Here is a 17,666-nt window from a genome sequence, read left to right on the forward strand (position 1 = left end):
CTCTGTCCATTAACATAATCACTTGATCTACATCACTCAACTTCGATCCTCCATCACCACGGTTACTTGGTGGCGATATGCCGATCGGCTCATCATACTTGCAAAGAAGATCAAGATACCAGCAAACCAATATTGGACGCCAAATGCAACCACACTCTCGTGCACTTTGGAATAGCAACCAATAAACCATTGTAACCCTGACGAACCCGACGAACCAGCGACCTCCGCCGACTGATAGCCTGCTCACAACATACACCTCGCACTCACCTCCAATCTATCCCAGCGCACACAGCAACGACAATACTCAGCGAAGGGCCAGCTCCAGTCATCCCACCGTTCGGGATCGACAAAGTGTGAGCTCGGCCCGGGCGCAACGCGCAAGTACAAGCACAGGCACAAATCCAAGAATGGCTCCCCACGATGTCGAGCGCGGCAGCATTAGCAAGATGAAGGAGGAGTCCCTTGCTCCGGGGAGCTCCTTCAGCATGCGTGAGCCCGAATACGCCGATATTCTTCCACCATCGTACTGGGGCCGCTTCGTTGATGGCTTCAGACGAGACCAACGGTCGAGCTTGTTCACCAACGACCCACTCGGGCAGCAGGAGGGATTGGGAAGAGTCCATGATGGAGCGCATTACTATGATCTTCAGAGCGCTATGCTAGAAACGGCCAATTCAGGCCTGGCGAGAGAATTGAAGGGCCGACATTTACAGATGATTGCAATTGGAGGTTCTATAGGTGAGTTTGTCAACGGTGGCTGCGACATGGTTGAGTATTAGAGCTGAGACATTTCGACGCAGGGACTGGACTCTTTGTCGCATCAGGAAGAGCTCTGGCAGATGGAGGTCCAGCATCAATACTGCTAGCTTTCACTATTGTGGGAGCCATGCTCTTTTGTACATGCCAGGCGCTAGGTGAACTCGCAGTCATTTTCCCCATCGCTGGATCGTTTTCATCTTGGGCAACTCGATTTATTGACCCTTCATGGGGTTTCGCAATGGGATGGAAGTAAGTAATATCCTATGTGCAAGAATGGCAGCAGGTACTGACTCAATACAGCTACGCAATGCAATGGTTGATTGTGTTACCGCTTGAGATCATCGCCGCATCTCTAACCCTCTCATACTGGGACGAAAGTCTTACCCGCGCCATCTTCGTCTCAGCGTTTCTCGTACTCATCATCGTCATCAATATGTTTGGTGTAAAAGGCTATGGTGAAGCCGAATTTATCTTTTCTATAATAAAGGTCATTGCCGTCATTGGCTTCATGTAAGTCCCCTTTCAAACACTTACACCCATTTCCACCTGGGCTCGAATTAACATTCTTCATTTAGCCTTCTTGGCATAGTTCTCAACTGTGGCGGAACGCCAGACAGCGGTTATATTGGCGGCCGTTTCTGGCATGAACCTGGTGCTTTCAACAACGGTTTCAAAGGAATGTGCAACGTTTTTGTCACAGCCGCATTTTCTTTCGCTGGCACCGAGCTTATTGGCCTCGCTGCCGCTGAAACTGCCAATCCACGAAAGTCATTACCAACAGCTTTAAAGCAGGTGTTCTGGCGGATTACTCTTTTCTATATCGTTGCCCTTACGTTGGTAGGGTTGCTTGTTCCATACAACGACCCCCGACTTACCAAGGGTACTAGCGACGCAGATGCAGCTGCATCACCTTTTGTTATTGCTATCGAAGAAGCGGGTATTCAAGTTCTACCTTCGGTCATGAACGCAGTTATCCTTTGCGCCGTTCTATCTGTTGGAAACTCGGCCGTGTTTGGATCTTCACGTACCCTCGCCGCTCTCGCAAACCTTCGACAAGCTCCAAAGATCTTGGGATATGTAGATCGTAAAGGTCGCCCACTTGTCGCCATTGCCATTGCGAGTGCCTTTGGTCTTATTGCCTTCCTTGCTGATCTCCCCCAGCAAGGGGCTGTACTCGACTGGCTCATGTCCATATCAGGTCTATCAACGATTATTACATGGGGCTCGATCTGCGTCTGCCATATTCGCTTCCGCCGTGCCTGGGCCGCTCGTGGGCGCTCTGTCTCGGAACTGCCCTTTCAGTCTCAAGTTGGTGTCGTGGGCTCATGGATCGGCATCACCCTCAACGTCCTCGTCCTTATCGCTCAGTTCTGGGTCGGAGCATTTCCCATAGGCTGGCAGGACTTGACGAGCTCTCAGGTAGCGCAGAACTTCTTCCACAAATGGGTTGGCGCACCTTGCGTCCTGGCCTTTTACATTTTCCACAAGCTGTATTTCCGCACCACGTTTGTAAGAACTCGAGATATGGACGTTGATACTGGACGCCGAGATTTCAACGTTCCTATACTTGTAGCTCAAGAGAAGCAAGAGCGCGCACGCTGGCCGCGGTGGAAGAGATACTATAAATTTATGTGCTGATACGTTTCACATGGAATATAGCCGTTGTCATTGGGTTTATATAATAATGAACTTTGGGATTTGGATTAGCATGGAGTTGGATGGATAACTAGCGACGAACATGGTTTCCATTGGTTATTTTCTGTATATATATTCGATTTTGTTCATGTCATAACCTAGACTGCATGTATAAAGATTGGGATAATACTGCGAAGGCGTACTTGATTCATGTGATGATGGCTTAACTTGATAGTGCAGACGTGAAAGTTGAATTTTTAGGAAATTCCTTCTCTCATCATATCATCAACTAGAAACAATGAAGTTGCAGTCAGTCACAGGCAGAAGCGTTCGATTCCAATGACTCTTGATAAATTGATTTCTCAATACAAATGCGCTGATAGTGGTCTTGGAACAGAGTCCCCTAACGGTATAAGTGTAGGTTTGTCCTGTAGGCCGTTCATTCGTACCAACCAAGTTATGAATGTTACGTTACGCCTTCATGTTTTCTACTCAAACAACCACCATACACGAGACAGTAACATAAGCAAGCAAGGCAAACAAAAACAATTGGGATAAGAACTGTCGTAGTTCGAGGGAACACCCTACGTTTTCGAGCGCTGTTTCGAAGAGAGCAAGAGGTGCTGGCGAACCGTCATAAGTCGTGAGTTGTATGCATGCACGATTCATCGTGAAACACCGAATATCAAGGCGGTACGTGGTGTCACAGTGCAGAACCTATTTGAAGTCCGAGGCGCCCCCCTGGCAAAACACTCGCCTCCTCTAGAAATCCCAGAAATCATCCTTCTTGGAGGATGTGTTTTGTCGTCGTGAAGGAAGGGGCTTCTCGGCCAGATCGCTCGCGTCACCATAAAGCCAGTCCCGGTTGGCTCCCTTTCGACCACCCATACCGTCACCGGCAATGTTGATCTTGTGCTTGTCTGTGTTCTCCTTCACCTCGTTAGCGGGTGCGGTGTTGTTCGAGGCAGGTGTTCGTCCAGGGACCGGCTTGGTGTTTGTGGGTGTGTTGTTGGCTAACTCGTCTGTTTCGCCATAAAGCCAGTCCCGGTTGGCTCCCTTTCGACCACCCATACCGTCACCGGCAATGTTGATCTTGTGCTTGTCTGTGTTCTCCTTCACCTCGTTAGCGGGTGCGGCGTTATTCGAGGCAGGTGTTCGTCCGGGAATCGGCTTGGTGTTTGTTGGTTCATCGTTGGCTGTTTCGCTGGTCTCGTTGTAGAGCCAATCCCGGTTGGTACCCTTGCGACCTCCCATACCATCGCCAGCAATGTTGATTTTATGACTAGCGGTGTTCTCTGTCGGGCGATTCTCCTTCTGAGAAGCCGGTGACTTATCGTAGGTATCCCAGTGTCGATCCATCATTTGAATTGCCTTCTTGTGGCCTTCGTTTGTGTGCTGTTGTGGGTGGGCTGGCGAGTTGTCGGCGATCTCAAAGTGGTGATCGAAATCCTTTCCGCGGTCCTTTACGTTGGTAATGTTGCCCAAAGGGAGCTCGTTTTTTCCTGCTTCTTTTCTGTCAGATACTTGATTCTTATAGAGTCCGAGACCCTCGTTATGAGCGTAGTCAGGGGGCTGGCCACTAGTGCGTTGCGGTTGGGGCTCTCTCTCACCGTCGTCTGGAAGCTCGAAGTGTGGGTCGCCATCACGTCGAGACTTGGCTACCTGGTAAACACGGGTATCCTCCGTAGCGTCCCTGTCAGTATCCCAATGGCGAACATCCTGTGTTCGCATTGTCTTGGACGGCTTCACTTTCTGAGGGGTTGTGAAATCCTCAAAAGACCATTGGCTGTCGCGCTTGGTCTTGGGCAGGTCATCGAAATGTTGGCCTTTTTGAGGGCTGTCCTGAGGATCAGTACCGTCGGCGAAGTCAAAATGAGAGTACTTCTTGGGGTGGGGTTTGATATAACGCTTCTTCGTGTGCTGCTGAAGCTCTACAGGCTCGCGCTCGACGTCCTCCTGACCATCAAAAATGCGAGAAGGCTGGAAGTTCTTGCCCTGACCGCCCTTAGATGGCGACATGGCTCGACGACCAGCGCTTGGTGACGTGGGCTCGTCACCTAGAATCTCGGTGAACGATCGCTGACGAGGTCGTGTACCCGCATAGGGAGAGACAACAGTGGCAGGCTCAGCATCCTCAAATTCGTCCCGCGAACCAAACAGCCTGTTTGCGTGGGGGTCACGGAGAGCGTTTTTAGAGTTAGTTCGTTCTCGCGCAACGGTCTCGTTGTGACTCGGGGCGGCAGGGGCGGCAGTGCCTGCAGTCCTGATGCATGACTGTATAAATGCGATCTGCTCTCGGCTATCTATAATAGGCCAATTGCGACCGGATTTCCCAATCACTTCAACTTGCTTAAGAAGCGAACCCTGGTCCCACTGGAGTCGAATCTGGACAATCTTGCCAGCTTCGTCGAAGGTCACAAAGTGAGTCTGGGCCGATCAGCATGTAGTTCAAGCAGGTGCAAAACTGTAAAAAGCATTCGCGCATAACATACGATAGGAAGATAGACTTCGCGACCAGACAAAAAATTGTCGTCGAGGCCGGGAAGATATGGACCGCCACCATTTTGGAAGCCGAGACCTGTGTCAATTTCCAAGACAATGACGTTTCCGCCATCGACTATATTGAACACATCCTCCTTCTTCTTAGAGACCTGCTTCTGAAGTACGTTAAGATGTTTGATGATCTGGGTAGGACCGGCGAAGGTTGTAGTTGTAGTAACGTAGTGTAAGGCCGCTGTATCAGCCAGCAGCGACGAGCTGGGCGTAGCCAGGAACTGCTTGTAAGTGGCCGCCATGACGAGGACGAGGGGAATGCAACTTGTGGAGAGTAATGATCGTTATTGGCGTATTAGATACCTGGTTGGCGATAGAAAGAAAGAAGACGAAAGACCGCGAGTTCAGGTGGCCGAAACAGGAGAAGACGAAGAGAAGATGACAATGAGAAGAATAAGTTGGGGAAAAGGCCGATAGATGAAGGGAAGAAAACACAGATGGATTCAAAACAAGCACGTGGAGGAAGGTGCAATACAAACAAGTACCCTTACAGTGAAGGCGGGCAGGATCGAAGCGGGCAAGTCCAATCACGGGTCCCAGATGGCAACTGCCTGTTAATTGACTGACGTTAGCTTGTTCGATGCGATAGCCCCCTACCTAACATGCACTCTTTACGTCCATTCACAAGGGGGGTATTCTCCCTAATTTAGCATGAGGAATCTTGGATTTCTTTTGATGGCGTAGTCTGTAACCAACGTTGCAGGCTTTGGCCAGATCTGGAAACAAGCTGGGGAAATGAAAGGGACGACTGCCCTGGTCAGAAGCGATGCACTTACACGATGTACCTACTATTGTTTGCAGGTCATCACCATTCATGCAAGTAATCTCTCATGACGAATTGGTCTTTTGGAGTCCTCTTTGATGTATCCAATGTTTCTTTGGCCCGTTATCAAGGACGAATTAAAAAAATGTTTGAGATGTGCCATAGGACCGGAAACGCCGCTCATGACCTTGCGATGGTTGCAGTTACTCCTAAGTTCCAATCATACTGCCCACTCCGTGTACGTCAGGAACTCTCGAGGTCAGAGTTTACCATGACCTGGGTAACGGTTACAAAATGACCCTCGAGCCGCTCTCGTCTACTAGCACGAATATTGTTTGTTTGTTTGTTTGTTTGGTTTTGTTTGTCTACTACCTAGGCGATGGATGGATGTATGTCGTACAGGCACTAATAGAATTCATGACGGGCCTCGAGTGTCCACTCTTATATTAACGAGTGAGATCGATTTCCTATCACAGGCATTAGTAGGGGACGCTGATGATACCCCTCACCTGGGGTAGTTATCTTGATATTCAACGGGCAGCATAACACGCCGTGCTCCTGTATATTGACGATGCATTATCCTTTATATTATGCTTAATCCTTTTGTATTAAATTCCCACTTTAGTCTTTACACTGCTGCTCATGATCGAGTGCTATGAATTGCATGGTTAAAGTACTGAAATATCCTAATCCTTTACCAATCTGTACTGTTAGTGTCCTCTGCAGCTTGTCAGACTAATGTACAGTACCTGAAAATACGGATCCCGACCCCGAACCAGGACCAGGGCCAGGGGAACATGGCGACACCACTCCACATCGTTTCAGCTTTTTAGCGCCTTTCCTCTTTGAGAGTTTCTGATGATCGGTTTCTCAGCAGAAGCCACGGACAGCTACTTGGTGAATGCTAAAGAAAATAGTGTGACGTTGTTCTCAATCACCTTGGAATATGAAGATCTTCATAAAGGCTAGAGTTGATCCAGGTTCAAGTTTCTCCTTAATGCGTGAAGCTCTGAAGCGTAAAAGGTGAGCATATGCATGCGATATCGAGCTGGAGGCAGAATATTGCCGTCTCTTTTAACTTCTTACTCAATTGGTAATAGACGGCTATCCTGTTGAGTGTGACAACCATGATATTCTTATATTCACAGTTCTCCCCATTGTTACACTTATTCCAGGTGACTAGAACTGTCTCGAGACAAATTTGGGTTAAGAGCCTTACTTTTGCTCCGCGAATGTGTATCCCCAGCTGCGGATCACGATCTGATAGCTTGAGAGCCGAGTATGTATTCGTCAAATGATCACCAATGCCTACGTCCTATCTGGAGGTGGGTGTTGAAGTTCCTATCTTCGAAGCTTGGACCATATACACAGTCATGATGGCTAAAGCCACACGATGCATTCCAACAAGCAATGAAGGGGAAATCTCTCCATTTTCATGAAGAACCAGAAGAAGCCTCCAAGACCTATGGGTAACGTGTTTCAAATAATTACTATGTAAGTAGCTCTGTGCACCGTCTCTAGACCTTAAGTCCCTCAAGCTGGCCGTATCACCCAAGTTGGCCTCAAGGAGTGATGGCCAATGACGTGTAATGGCCGATGTGGCGGAGCTCGACGCCACACAATGGTACTCGAAACAGCTGCCGCCTCACTGCTGACGTGCCTCGTAAGGAGCAAAGTGTCCTGCCTGCAAGTAACTTTGCATCAACACTTCAGCTGAACACCACGACTTCGAAATCGACATTATATCGTTTACGAACTCTCTGCTACCAGGCAATCTTCGAAATCGCGAGATCCTCGCTTCGCCTCGCCTCGCTTCTTCATGACACCTTTACCTCAAGCTCCGCCGCAATGATGAGGTCCTCAATCTGGGCCGCATTCTCATGGCGCGCCCTCGTCTTCTCACTGCTCTGGACAGCCGTGATAGCCAAGCAAGACAAGCCAACAGTCGACGTTTTTGTCACCAAGCACCCGCCTCTGAACTTGAATTACTTCGAGGACAGCGATGTCATCGTCTTCCAAGATATCGAAGAGAGAAATATCTGGAGGTCCGAAGATGCAGGCAAAACATGGGCGCAAGTTTCCAACATCCCTGATCGAAGCGCAGTCTTCCTGTACCTCCACCCGTTCGATTCCCAAACCGCCTTCGTCCTCACCAAAGATCGAAAGCACTACAAGACCGAGGATCGTGGCAAGAACTGGAGTGAATTCAACAGTGGTTCGATGCCTAGTGCATTCCAGCCAAATACTCTAGTGTTCCATGCTGGCGATCCGAAGCGCATCATCTTCAATGGCATGAACTGTGATGGGATTTTCTGCGACGAAGAGACAACATATACTACCGATGGATTCAAATCTGTCAATAAGCTGCGTCCCAGCACCTCAGGCTGCTGGTGGGCCAAAACAAACCGAGAATTCACCACCGGCGATGCCGAGCTGGACAAGACTCGAATTCTTTGCATCGTCACTGATCCATTGAGTCTGTTCAAGACTAGCCAAAAGCTTTGCGTTTCCGACAACTTCTTTGCCAAGAGCAGTGGTGGAAAATACGATGAGTTTGAGCCTAGTTTGGATGGCCACCGTGATGTAACCGGCGTGGTTAGTGTCGCAGCAGTCAAGAGTTTTGTCCTCCTTGCCTCATCATCTGTCGGTAGTGACGAGATGACCCTCTTTGTGACGAGCAATGCTCAGCAATGGCACCGGGCTATGTTCCCAACAGACGACAGCCATGACCATTCCCACAAGATCAACCAAGAAGCTTATACTGTGCTCGAAAGCACCAACTACAGCATCCAGGTCGATGTCATGACCTCTCACCCATCCACTCCCATGGGTGTTATTTTCACCAGCAATTCAAACGGCACATACTTTACGGAGAATGTCCCTTACACCAATCGCAATGTTAAGGGCAATGTCGATTTCGAGAAGATCAGCGGGATCCAGGGTATCTTCTTAGTCAACACGGTCGAAAATGGCAAGGACGTCGACGGAAAGAACGCGAAGAAGGTTGTTGTGACACAAATTACATTCGACGACGGCAGGACTTTTGAGCCAGTCAAGGCCGGTGAGGATCGCATTCACCTGCATTCAATGACTGACATCGACAACATTGGACGTATCTTCTCGAGCCCGGCCCCCGGTCTTGTGATGGGCAACGGAAACACTGGCGCTTCTCTTGGCGACTTTGCCGATTCTCACCTTTTTGTCTCTGACAACGCTGGTCTAACATGGAAAAAGGCCCTGGATGGTCCTCACAAGTATGAGTTTGGCGATACAGGCAGCATTCTTGTTGCTGTCAGGGATTCTCTCAAGGAGGAAGTCGACAAGATTTCTTACTCCTTGGACTATGGAGAGAATTGGGAATCCGCCCCGCTACCTGATGGTTTGAAGGTTCGACCTGTCATTCTTACAACTACCCAAGACTCGACAAGTCTCAAGTTCTTACTTGTTGGTGAGAAGAACAGAGCATACCACATGATTGCTATCAACTTCGAGGGTATGGATAAACGCACGTGTGAAAACAAGGATATGGAGTCGTGGTACGCCCGTGCCGATGACAAGGGAGAGGCTACGTGCATAATGGGCCATAAGCAGACATACAATCGCCGCAAGAAGTCAGCAGATTGTTTCTTGAAGGCAGATTTCCGTGATCCTGAGCCTGTTATTGAGAACTGCGAATGCACAGACGCCGACTTCGAATGCGACTACAACTTCCAGCGAGACCCCGAGGATAACAAAGTCTGTAAGAAAGCAGGACCTATTCCTATCCCCGAAGGCTCCTGCAAGGGTAAGGATGAGTCATTTAAGGGATCATCTGGTTGGCGCCTTATCCCTGGAAACACCTGTACGCGCAAGAGTGGCGCTCAGAAGGATGACCCAGTCGACCGCAAGTGTTCCGATGGTGCCAGTCCAGGTAATGGACCAACCCCTGGTGCCCCGGCCAGCGGTGATATTTCAATTAAAGAGAGTGAGTTCGCAGAAGTCACGGGACAAGACATGCAGAAGTTTTATCTTATGGGTGACGACTCTGGCGGCTCATCGGAAGAGGTTGTCATTGCTCGGCCAATGGGAGAGAAAACGCCCGATGGCAAAGTCGAGGTTGAAAATAAGCTGTGGATCACCTCAGATCATGGCAAGAACTGGAAGCGCATACTCGAAAAGGAGGAGATTCTGAACATTAACCCTCATACATTCTTCAAGGAGGTTGTCTTCTTTCTTACCAAGTCCAAGAAGGTCATCTATACCGTTGACCGTGGCCATAGCTTCCACAGCTTCGAAGCACCCTTCGCTGATCCTAATGCTCACATGAGTTTCCACCCTGACAAGAAGGACTGGCTAATCTGGCTTGGCAACCGTTGCGATGACATCTCAGGAAGTAAGGATTGCTACCCAGAAGCTTCGCTTTCCACGGATCGGGGCGACAATTGGAAGACTCTGCAGCGATATGCAACCAAGTGCGAGTTTACAGGGAACTCGGCTTTCAAGTTCCGCGCGCAGAATCAAATTGTTTGTCTTGTCCACAAAGATGAGGACGCCAAGAAGGACAAGACTATTGTCACCATCGAAGACTTTGCCCCTGAAGACAAAATCATCCACAACGGCACCGTGGCAGCGTTCGCGACCATGAATGAGTTCATCCTTGCTACCGATGAGGTTTCTGCAGATGGCAAGGACAAGGTCGGCCTACAGGCCATTGCTAGCATGGATGGAGAGCGATTCGAATCAGCTAGATTTCCTGACAACTTCCACGACTCTCACTCATCGTTGTACACCGTCCTCGACAGTTCCAACCATGCTGTCAACTTGTTTGTCGCTACCGATCTTTCTGAGGGTAACCGCCGTGGCTCAATCATCAAGAGCAACTCCAATGGCACAACATATGTCCTAAGTGCCTCCAACGTCAACGCTGATGAACTCGGATATGTAGACTTTGAGAAGGTTGCCGGCCTTGAGGGCGTTACTCTCATCAATACCGTTGCAAACCCCGAGGAGAAGAAGGGTAAGAAAGCGATTCAGACCAAGATTTCTCACAACGACGGTGCGGAATGGACCTTCCTGGCACCTCCCACAAAGGACGTGGACGGAAAGTCATATTCATGTAGCTCTCTAGGAGATGGCAAATGTGCCCTTCACCTGCACCACTACACCGAGCGGGAGAACAAAGGCAGAACCTTCTCTGCAAGCACCGCTGTTGGTATGATCTTTGCCTACGGAAACATTGGTTCAAGCCTTGGAGACGTCAAGGATGCCGATACTTTCATGTCGGCTGACGGTGGCATCACCTGGAAAAATGTCAAGAAGGGCGTTTGGACTTGGCAGTATGGAGACCAGGGTTCTATCGTCGTGCTCGCACAACGTGCCACTCGCGCAGACAGTGTCAAGTCGAAGGCCGTCTCTTACTCGGTCGATGAAGGCAAGACTTGGACCGATCTTGAGTTCAGCAAGAAAGAAGTCACTGTCCAAGATTTGACATCTGTTCACAGTGGAACGTCTCGAAACTTTTTGGTCTGGTACCGAACAGACGACAAAAAGATGTTTGCTGCCAATCTTGACTTTTCCGGGCTCACAAATCAACCCTGTAAAGACGCGGATTACGATCTCTGGTCTCCTAGACACCCTCTCCAGGAAGACGACTGTCTCTTTGGACACAAGGCCAAATACCTCCGAAAGAAGGCGGATCGCAAGTGCTACAACCAAGCAAGCATGTCACGTTTACGAGAATACGAAAACTGCGAGTGTACACGAAGAGACTTCGAATGGTAGGTGACCTGATTCGTCAGAGGCGATCAACAAAGGCTAACAAGACGCAGTGCATACAACTTCGAACCCGACAACCACGGACAATGCAAACTGGTTCCAGGCCACGATGCTCTTTCACGTCAAGAGTGGTGCAGCCAGCATCCCAACGAAACCACTTGGAATGGGCCTTCGGCATACAGACGCATCCCATTGACAACATGTGACGGTGGCCAAGAGCTGGATCAGACCAACGACGAGTGGCCTTGTGAGGGACATGAGGAAGAATACGAGCGTAAGCATCGTGCTTCAGGCTGGAGCATCTTCTTTGCCATTGTTATTCCTATCGGAGTTGCGTTCGCATTTGGCTGGTATGCTTACCGCAACTGGAGTGGAAAGTTTGGCCAAATCCGTCTGGGCGACAACAGTGCCACCTTTGACAGCGAGCAACCCTGGATCAAGTATCCTGTCATTGCTATCTCGGCATTGGCAGCTGTGGCTGCTTCACTACCACTTGTCCTGACTTCCGTGTGGCGTTCTACCGCCGGTGTTTACGAGCGTGTGTCAAACCGAAGCAGAGGCGGCAACTGGTCGAGACGATACACCACTCGAGACAGCTTCGCCCGAGGACGGGGTGACTACGCCGCTGTTGACGATGACGAGGGCGAGCTTCTCGGCGAAGAAAGCGACGAGGAGGTCTAAGGGATGTGTGTATGAGCTATGATGGATCAGGTATCAGAACTGTATGATAGTATGGTGTCTTACTGGGAGACATTTTCTTTTATTGTCTGAAAAGATGCAAGCGATGGAATGACGGGGTCTTTTTTGGCAAGTTGAGCATTGGTATACTGGAGGATATAGAACAGCAGGAGAGACAGACATTATGGTATGATTCAACCACATGTACTCTTTTGGTTATCTCTAGCCTCACCTCTGAAGGCTTACGGCCGAGAATGACAATAGTTCAGGGGCAAGGCCGATGTGAAGTCGCACCTAGATGCCAGTAGTTGGCGATACTTTCAACCAACATCCGGTATGGTGTAGTGGCTAACATTTCGCGCTCTCATAACCTGAGAGATCAGTACCGCGGAGCCCAGGGTTCGATTCCCTGTACCGGAGTTTCTTTTTCCTCTTCTGTTTTGCTAGTCACTCCGGCAATAGTATCTCCTCCTGGTTTGCTTTTTACCGTATCATAATCTCGCACCGTGTCTGCCCGTCTGCTCCCGCCCCTATTCACCTCATTTGCGAGTTGCAACGCACGGCTTATGATGTGCATACACATGGACCATCGGGGAGAAGTAAAACTCAGGCCTGAGAAACGAAATAACCTTTTGTTGTAGCTTGGACCACTTCCAAGTTTCTTCGTTTTTTCGTACCCACGCTCATGTCTGAGTTCACTTATTGACCCCTGGATAGTGAAGCTATTGCTTCTTGAAGATCTTTTTTGCTTTTGGCGTCAGCTTTAGTCTAAAGGGTGTCAACTAAGACTTGCATGAACTATCCAAGGCACGCAAGCTGGCGGCGGGGATAAGGGGCAACGCTCCGGATATGGGTGCTCGTTCCGAGGCTGGTGTTTTACGAAAATGCAGCTTGCTTTTGGTGACATATGCCGGAGGCATGGGAATCACATTTGCCGTGTGATATATCCTTGTTAGCTGCATGAAAATAGGATGCAAGTGCTTGGGCATAACATGTGGTTTTATGAAAAAGCAGACTGGGGCACGAAGCGTTCCACGTGTTGGACAGCTTGACTGGTCATAAAAAATATGGGTGATGGACAGGAATAGTTGAGAGAATGAGACTCAATATAGGCCCCTGGTCACCGATAGCATGGCGACTGCTGCATATGCACATTTTACTGAGTTTCGATAGCGTATGTGACGAGTATCTGCTTTCAATTTACGCTATGCTTGCCAGCTGGCAGAGTGCGACTATGGACAAAAATCTATGGGCTGGGGCTGAATAGCAGCGAGCAACCAGGGACAAGATGACAACTCCCAAACTCCATCCAATGAGTACCTAAGACTGTTGTTCTCAGGTGAAATGCCTGTATATATACTGAATGAACCATAACAAGTTTGATGAGAAGAAAGGTCTATAATGGCGATTAAACATTTGGGGTATTTCGTAGTAAGCAAATGTGACAAAAGGAATGTACGAAGCAGTATCGGCCGGAAATTGAAAACGAATGGATTTTCCTTTACAACAGATGCGTGGCTTCGAGGCTTTTGTCTTTGTAACCAATCAAGACCGCTTGACTCGATTCCAAAGCCTTTTCACGGCACCGCTGTCGTGTTCTTGGTGATCCTCCCATTGATCTAAAGCAGAGAGTTGCCTTTCGATGCTCTGTTTAGGGTTTCCACCACGAGCGTATATGGCCGGACTCGAGGCAGGTTCGTTGTGACCTGAGCCCGCGTGGCTGCTGCCCTGCTTCCAGCCATAGATTTGGTCCTCGCTTTGCCGAAGATCCGGTCTCGTCAAGGTCATGCGAAGCGTCATCTCTCGACTGGCCATTGTGTCCGGCATATATTTGTCCATCCTGGAATGTGAAGAGTGTTCGATACTATTCCTCACGGATCGAATGTGATGTGGCCTGTCGAATAATTGAGGCGTCTTTGGGGAATCAGGCTCGGCTGCTGAAGCATCGTCACTGTATTTGGATGATCGGTCATCCTCTAGGAAGCTACGCAACCTGTCTTGTTGATGAACAGTGCTCTTACTGAACACTCCTGTCTGAGGCCTCGACCCTGCGTCGGAAAAGAACCCAAACTCGATAGCTTCGTCAAACTTTTGCGGCGATGCTAGGCATTCTCGCAGCTTCTTTCGAGCCTCAGGGTCTTGATAGTGGGTTGCGGCAGGATCAATTGGGGATTGCAACGGTGAAATCATACTCTGCCTGTTGGCAGATATTAACGACAATGCTCGGGCCCGTGACTTCTTGCGGCTGTGACCGAACGGGCCGACAACGGAGCTGCGCGAGACAGGGGGAGCAACAGCAGTTGGGGAATGTATAATTTCTTCTTGCGCAAGTCTGTCGCAAGTCATAGACGGCCTTCCGAATGGTAGTTTGTTGATAGATAGGTGGCGACGGAATGAAGGCCTTCGACTCTTGTTTGGGACCGGTACCTCCTCGCGCAGGTTGATGTGGTAATCATCTAGATACAGACGAAGATCAAGTCCTTCTTCGTCGTCCAACCACCGAAAGCTATCGTAGAAAGAATCCGGTCTTGTCGTTTCTGAGCTCTTTCCAGCTTTATCATTTTGTCGGGGCAGCATGCTGGAGTAGGACGGTCGCCTTCCGGACAACCTTGGGCTTGGGATTGGAGACTGCAACATGATATCTTGTGATTGCCACTCAAGATCAGTCTTATCTGGCAGCTCTTCTGTGGCCTCACTTCGAGTTTCTTGTGCTTGATAGGCGAATAGAAGCTCCTCGTCTGTGAGATGCCGGCGTTTTATCTTTTCGGGCAGATTGGCGTAGAATTGTTGATCTGTAGAAGCAATACGTGGACGATCCAGGTGTTGTAAAGAAGCATCCGAGGTAATGGGCCTTTCTTGGGGCTCGTAGCTTCTTCTAGGCGGCCTTGGGAGTGATGACCAGGGTGTGAGGAGTTGATCCTGTCCGACGCTCCCGGATCGTTGATGTCGTCCCAAGTCTGGAGAGTGGGCCAATTGCGATCGCTCGATAGTTGAGAAGTACTGAAAAGGGAAGATGTTTAGTATCAAGTAACAGAACTATGTTGAAGAAGGCAATAATCAAGTAAACAGGACAAATATAAGGCACATAAACTATGAAAGGGACTCCCTAGTTCTTAAGGTATAAGAGAGGGGCGAAACTGGAATCGGAATGGATATGTCTCAATTCAGGAACGAAGCGGTAGAGCTAGGGCAGTGAGCCGTCAACTAATGGCTCGTGGGGCACGACTCGAATGTGTCTTGGGGTGTATGACGCCTGGTGATTGTCGGGCGCACAAGCACGTTGATACATGGATCGTCCAGGAACTGCAAGTTCTGGGCGCCATCACAACGCCTCTTTGGGGGATGTGATTGCTGAGCGAAAGAGAGCTCAGCTTGGTACTGGGTCTAGTACAAGATGCTGGGGTGATGGGCCAATGGGTAAGCACTGAGCCCACCGAGTGCGTGGAGCCGCCAGAACGGCCACCGCTCGCCAGGCTAGACAGACAGGGCAAGGTCAAGGCTGTTGCGGTGGGACGGTGGGTTCTGTTGGCGATTACTGGCGGTGCCCCGGCTCCTCAAGGTCCCCTGGTTTTTCTGGGTTTTGGTGGTTGCAACTGGCCCTAGCAGGTCCAAAAAGGAGGATCCATCCATTTTAGACGCAGGTCGAATTTAACCTTGCCAAGTCGAGTCGTGATGATTCGGGACCGTTCGCTCTACCTGAGCCGGACTCCACGACTTGTCCCATAGAAGAAGGGGAAAGACACTGGTCGAGGTGCAAAACTCTGTTCATCGATTGAAGAAGGGAGTGATGAGAGAATGATGATTACGGATTGGCATGGCAATGGCAACGACAATCCGTTGACCGCATATCTAGCGGTTTAGACTTTCGCTTATTACTGCTCCCTTACCGTCGCATCGAGGAAGAAAGCAGGAACAAAATATGGATCACAAAGTGTGAGATCCGCAGACTAATGAGAGGCATGAACTTACTTTTCGCTGTATCGTTGGTGGGAGAGACTCGAACTCTTCCCTCGTGATCGTTGTTGAAGGTCGGTTATCTGACGTTGGGGGTTGAAGATCAGAAGAGGCCCTCGGGTGTTTATTAGAGTCGGACTTGACACTCGGAGTGCGTCGCCATTGAACAAGATGACTGCGTGAAGAAGATGGACGTCGGTCCGATGTTGATAAGCTGTCGTCAGGAAACAGACATTCAGTGTCAATCGCACTGAGGCAGTACTGTTGTGAATTATATCGTAGACTGTCCCGACCAAGCCGTGCATCTGGTGGGACGCGCAGCTCGATCTGTTCCCTCCCGGGCCGCGCAGGCGGTGGGTAAGGCTCGAAGCCATTGTCCATCGTGGTTGTCGTCATAGCGGTAGTCGCAATGCTCATAGGACGCGATGGCAGCAAAAAGCTGAGATCACCGAGGCCTTGGTCCTGATTCTGATCCTGATCCTGATCAACATGATGGGCGAAGTCGCTAGTGTCGAGCTTTGTGGGAACACGGCGTTGGCGTTGCGGCTGCAGTGGTGGCTTTTGGCGCTCTAGTTGAGAATGCATGTTTTGGATATCGTATGCATGCGCATGCGAAGATTCTGCATGTACGCGGCCCTTTGCGTGATTCGGCTGATTTGTGTAATGGTGCAGAGGTCTGGGATGGAGACGATGAGATAAACTCTCAGGACAAGAATCGAGGGTCTCGCTGTCGAGAAAGCTCATAATATCATCCAGGGCACCTGGACCCTGATTAAAGAGACTGCCGCTATCTCTCAAGCTCATCATGCTATTACTATCAGTAGACTCTGTTGGCGTGCCCGGATTGGGCCAGTAACCCTCGCTCGACCGAAGTCTTGAGTCCAACGCTGTGAGTCCATCACCCTGGCCCATGACGATGAATGTCCGGTTGAGGGTATTGTTGGGTTACAGCAGGAAATGCAGCAGGGTTGTCGCAATGGCGACAGGGAGTGGTGATGAGACGACAGGATAGACTAGTCGACGTTGATCATAGGATGAACTGGAAAGTAACGGCGATGCAAGGTCCACTGCTGTCAAGTTGGCCCCCCGCAGGCCACCGTCCCTCGGTCGCCCTGGTCTTGATGGTAGGTAGTTCGATAGGTAGGTAGGTAGCAGTCGGTTGGGCGATCGGATACGGTTGATGGTAGGCTGGTGACAGTGAAAGCGAAAGAAAAGTCGGTTCGAAGTCGGCAAATCGTGGGGAAGCTCGAAGGAAAGATATTAATTTTTCGCGTACTTTTTTTCTTCGAAACGATTCAACGGCTTGAACAGCTCGTCGTCATAGGTGATTGCATTTCCCGAAGTCGTCGCCAAATCGTCGCCAAGTGCCGTGAACCTAAGACTGAGGATGGGCGGGTACGATATGGTAGCTCGGTCGAGACAGGTACCTGCTATGTGTGTGCAGTAAAGAGTGAGACTGAGACCTCTACCAGAATCGGGACAAGCCAAGCCAAGCCCAGCTAATGAGAAATAAGGTAACAATGTATTTGGAAGCGAGAACGAGGCGTCAAATTCGTTCCTATTTTTGCTC

The 17,666-nt window shown here is 49.7% G+C and overlaps 4 protein-coding genes and 1 non-coding gene across 5 annotated transcripts; 3 read left to right on the top strand and 2 right to left on the bottom strand.

Moving 5' to 3' along the window:
• Nucleotides 1-407: 407 nt before the first annotated feature.
• FGSG_00613 (general amino-acid permease GAP1) lies at nucleotides 408-2,397 on the top strand (the record flags this gene model as incomplete). Its single annotated transcript, XM_011318002.1, has 4 exons — nucleotides 408-738; nucleotides 801-1,008; nucleotides 1,060-1,269; nucleotides 1,335-2,397. The coding sequence occupies 4 exons, from the start codon at nucleotides 408-410 to the stop codon at nucleotides 2,395-2,397; spliced, it is 1,812 nt and encodes a 603-aa protein (XP_011316304.1).
• Nucleotides 2,398-2,753: 356 nt separating this feature from the next.
• On the bottom strand, nucleotides 2,754-5,189 carry FGSG_00614 (uncharacterized protein; the record flags this gene model as incomplete). The annotated part of the gene is made up of 2 exons (XM_011318003.1): nucleotides 2,754-4,821; nucleotides 4,887-5,189. 2 exons carry the CDS (start codon nucleotides 5,187-5,189, stop codon nucleotides 3,157-3,159), a joined length of 1,968 nt encoding a protein of 655 aa, XP_011316305.1. The 3' UTR covers nucleotides 2,754-3,156.
• A 2,369-nt stretch (nucleotides 5,190-7,558) lies between these two features.
• On the top strand, nucleotides 7,559-12,145 carry FGSG_00615 (uncharacterized protein; the record flags this gene model as incomplete). The annotated part of the gene is made up of 2 exons (XM_011318004.1): nucleotides 7,559-11,466; nucleotides 11,518-12,145. The coding sequence occupies 2 exons, from the start codon at nucleotides 7,559-7,561 to the stop codon at nucleotides 12,143-12,145; spliced, it is 4,536 nt and encodes a 1,511-aa protein (XP_011316306.1).
• A 327-nt stretch (nucleotides 12,146-12,472) lies between these two features.
• FGSG_20509 lies at nucleotides 12,473-12,562 on the top strand. Its single transcript has one exon. It is a non-coding gene; the product is annotated as a tRNA-Glu (tRNA).
• A 1,125-nt stretch (nucleotides 12,563-13,687) lies between these two features.
• Nucleotides 13,688-17,008, bottom strand: FGSG_00616 (uncharacterized protein; the record flags this gene model as incomplete). Its single annotated transcript, XM_011318005.1, has 2 exons — nucleotides 13,688-15,142; nucleotides 16,112-17,008. The coding sequence occupies 2 exons, from the start codon at nucleotides 17,006-17,008 to the stop codon at nucleotides 13,688-13,690; spliced, it is 2,352 nt and encodes a 783-aa protein (XP_011316307.1).
• Nucleotides 17,009-17,666: the final 658 nt, after the last annotated feature.

The sequence above is a fragment of the Fusarium graminearum genome, chromosome 1, assembly GCF_000240135.3.
Source record: "Fusarium graminearum PH-1 chromosome 1, whole genome shotgun sequence".
Taxonomy (NCBI): domain Eukaryota; kingdom Fungi; phylum Ascomycota; class Sordariomycetes; order Hypocreales; family Nectriaceae; genus Fusarium; species Fusarium graminearum.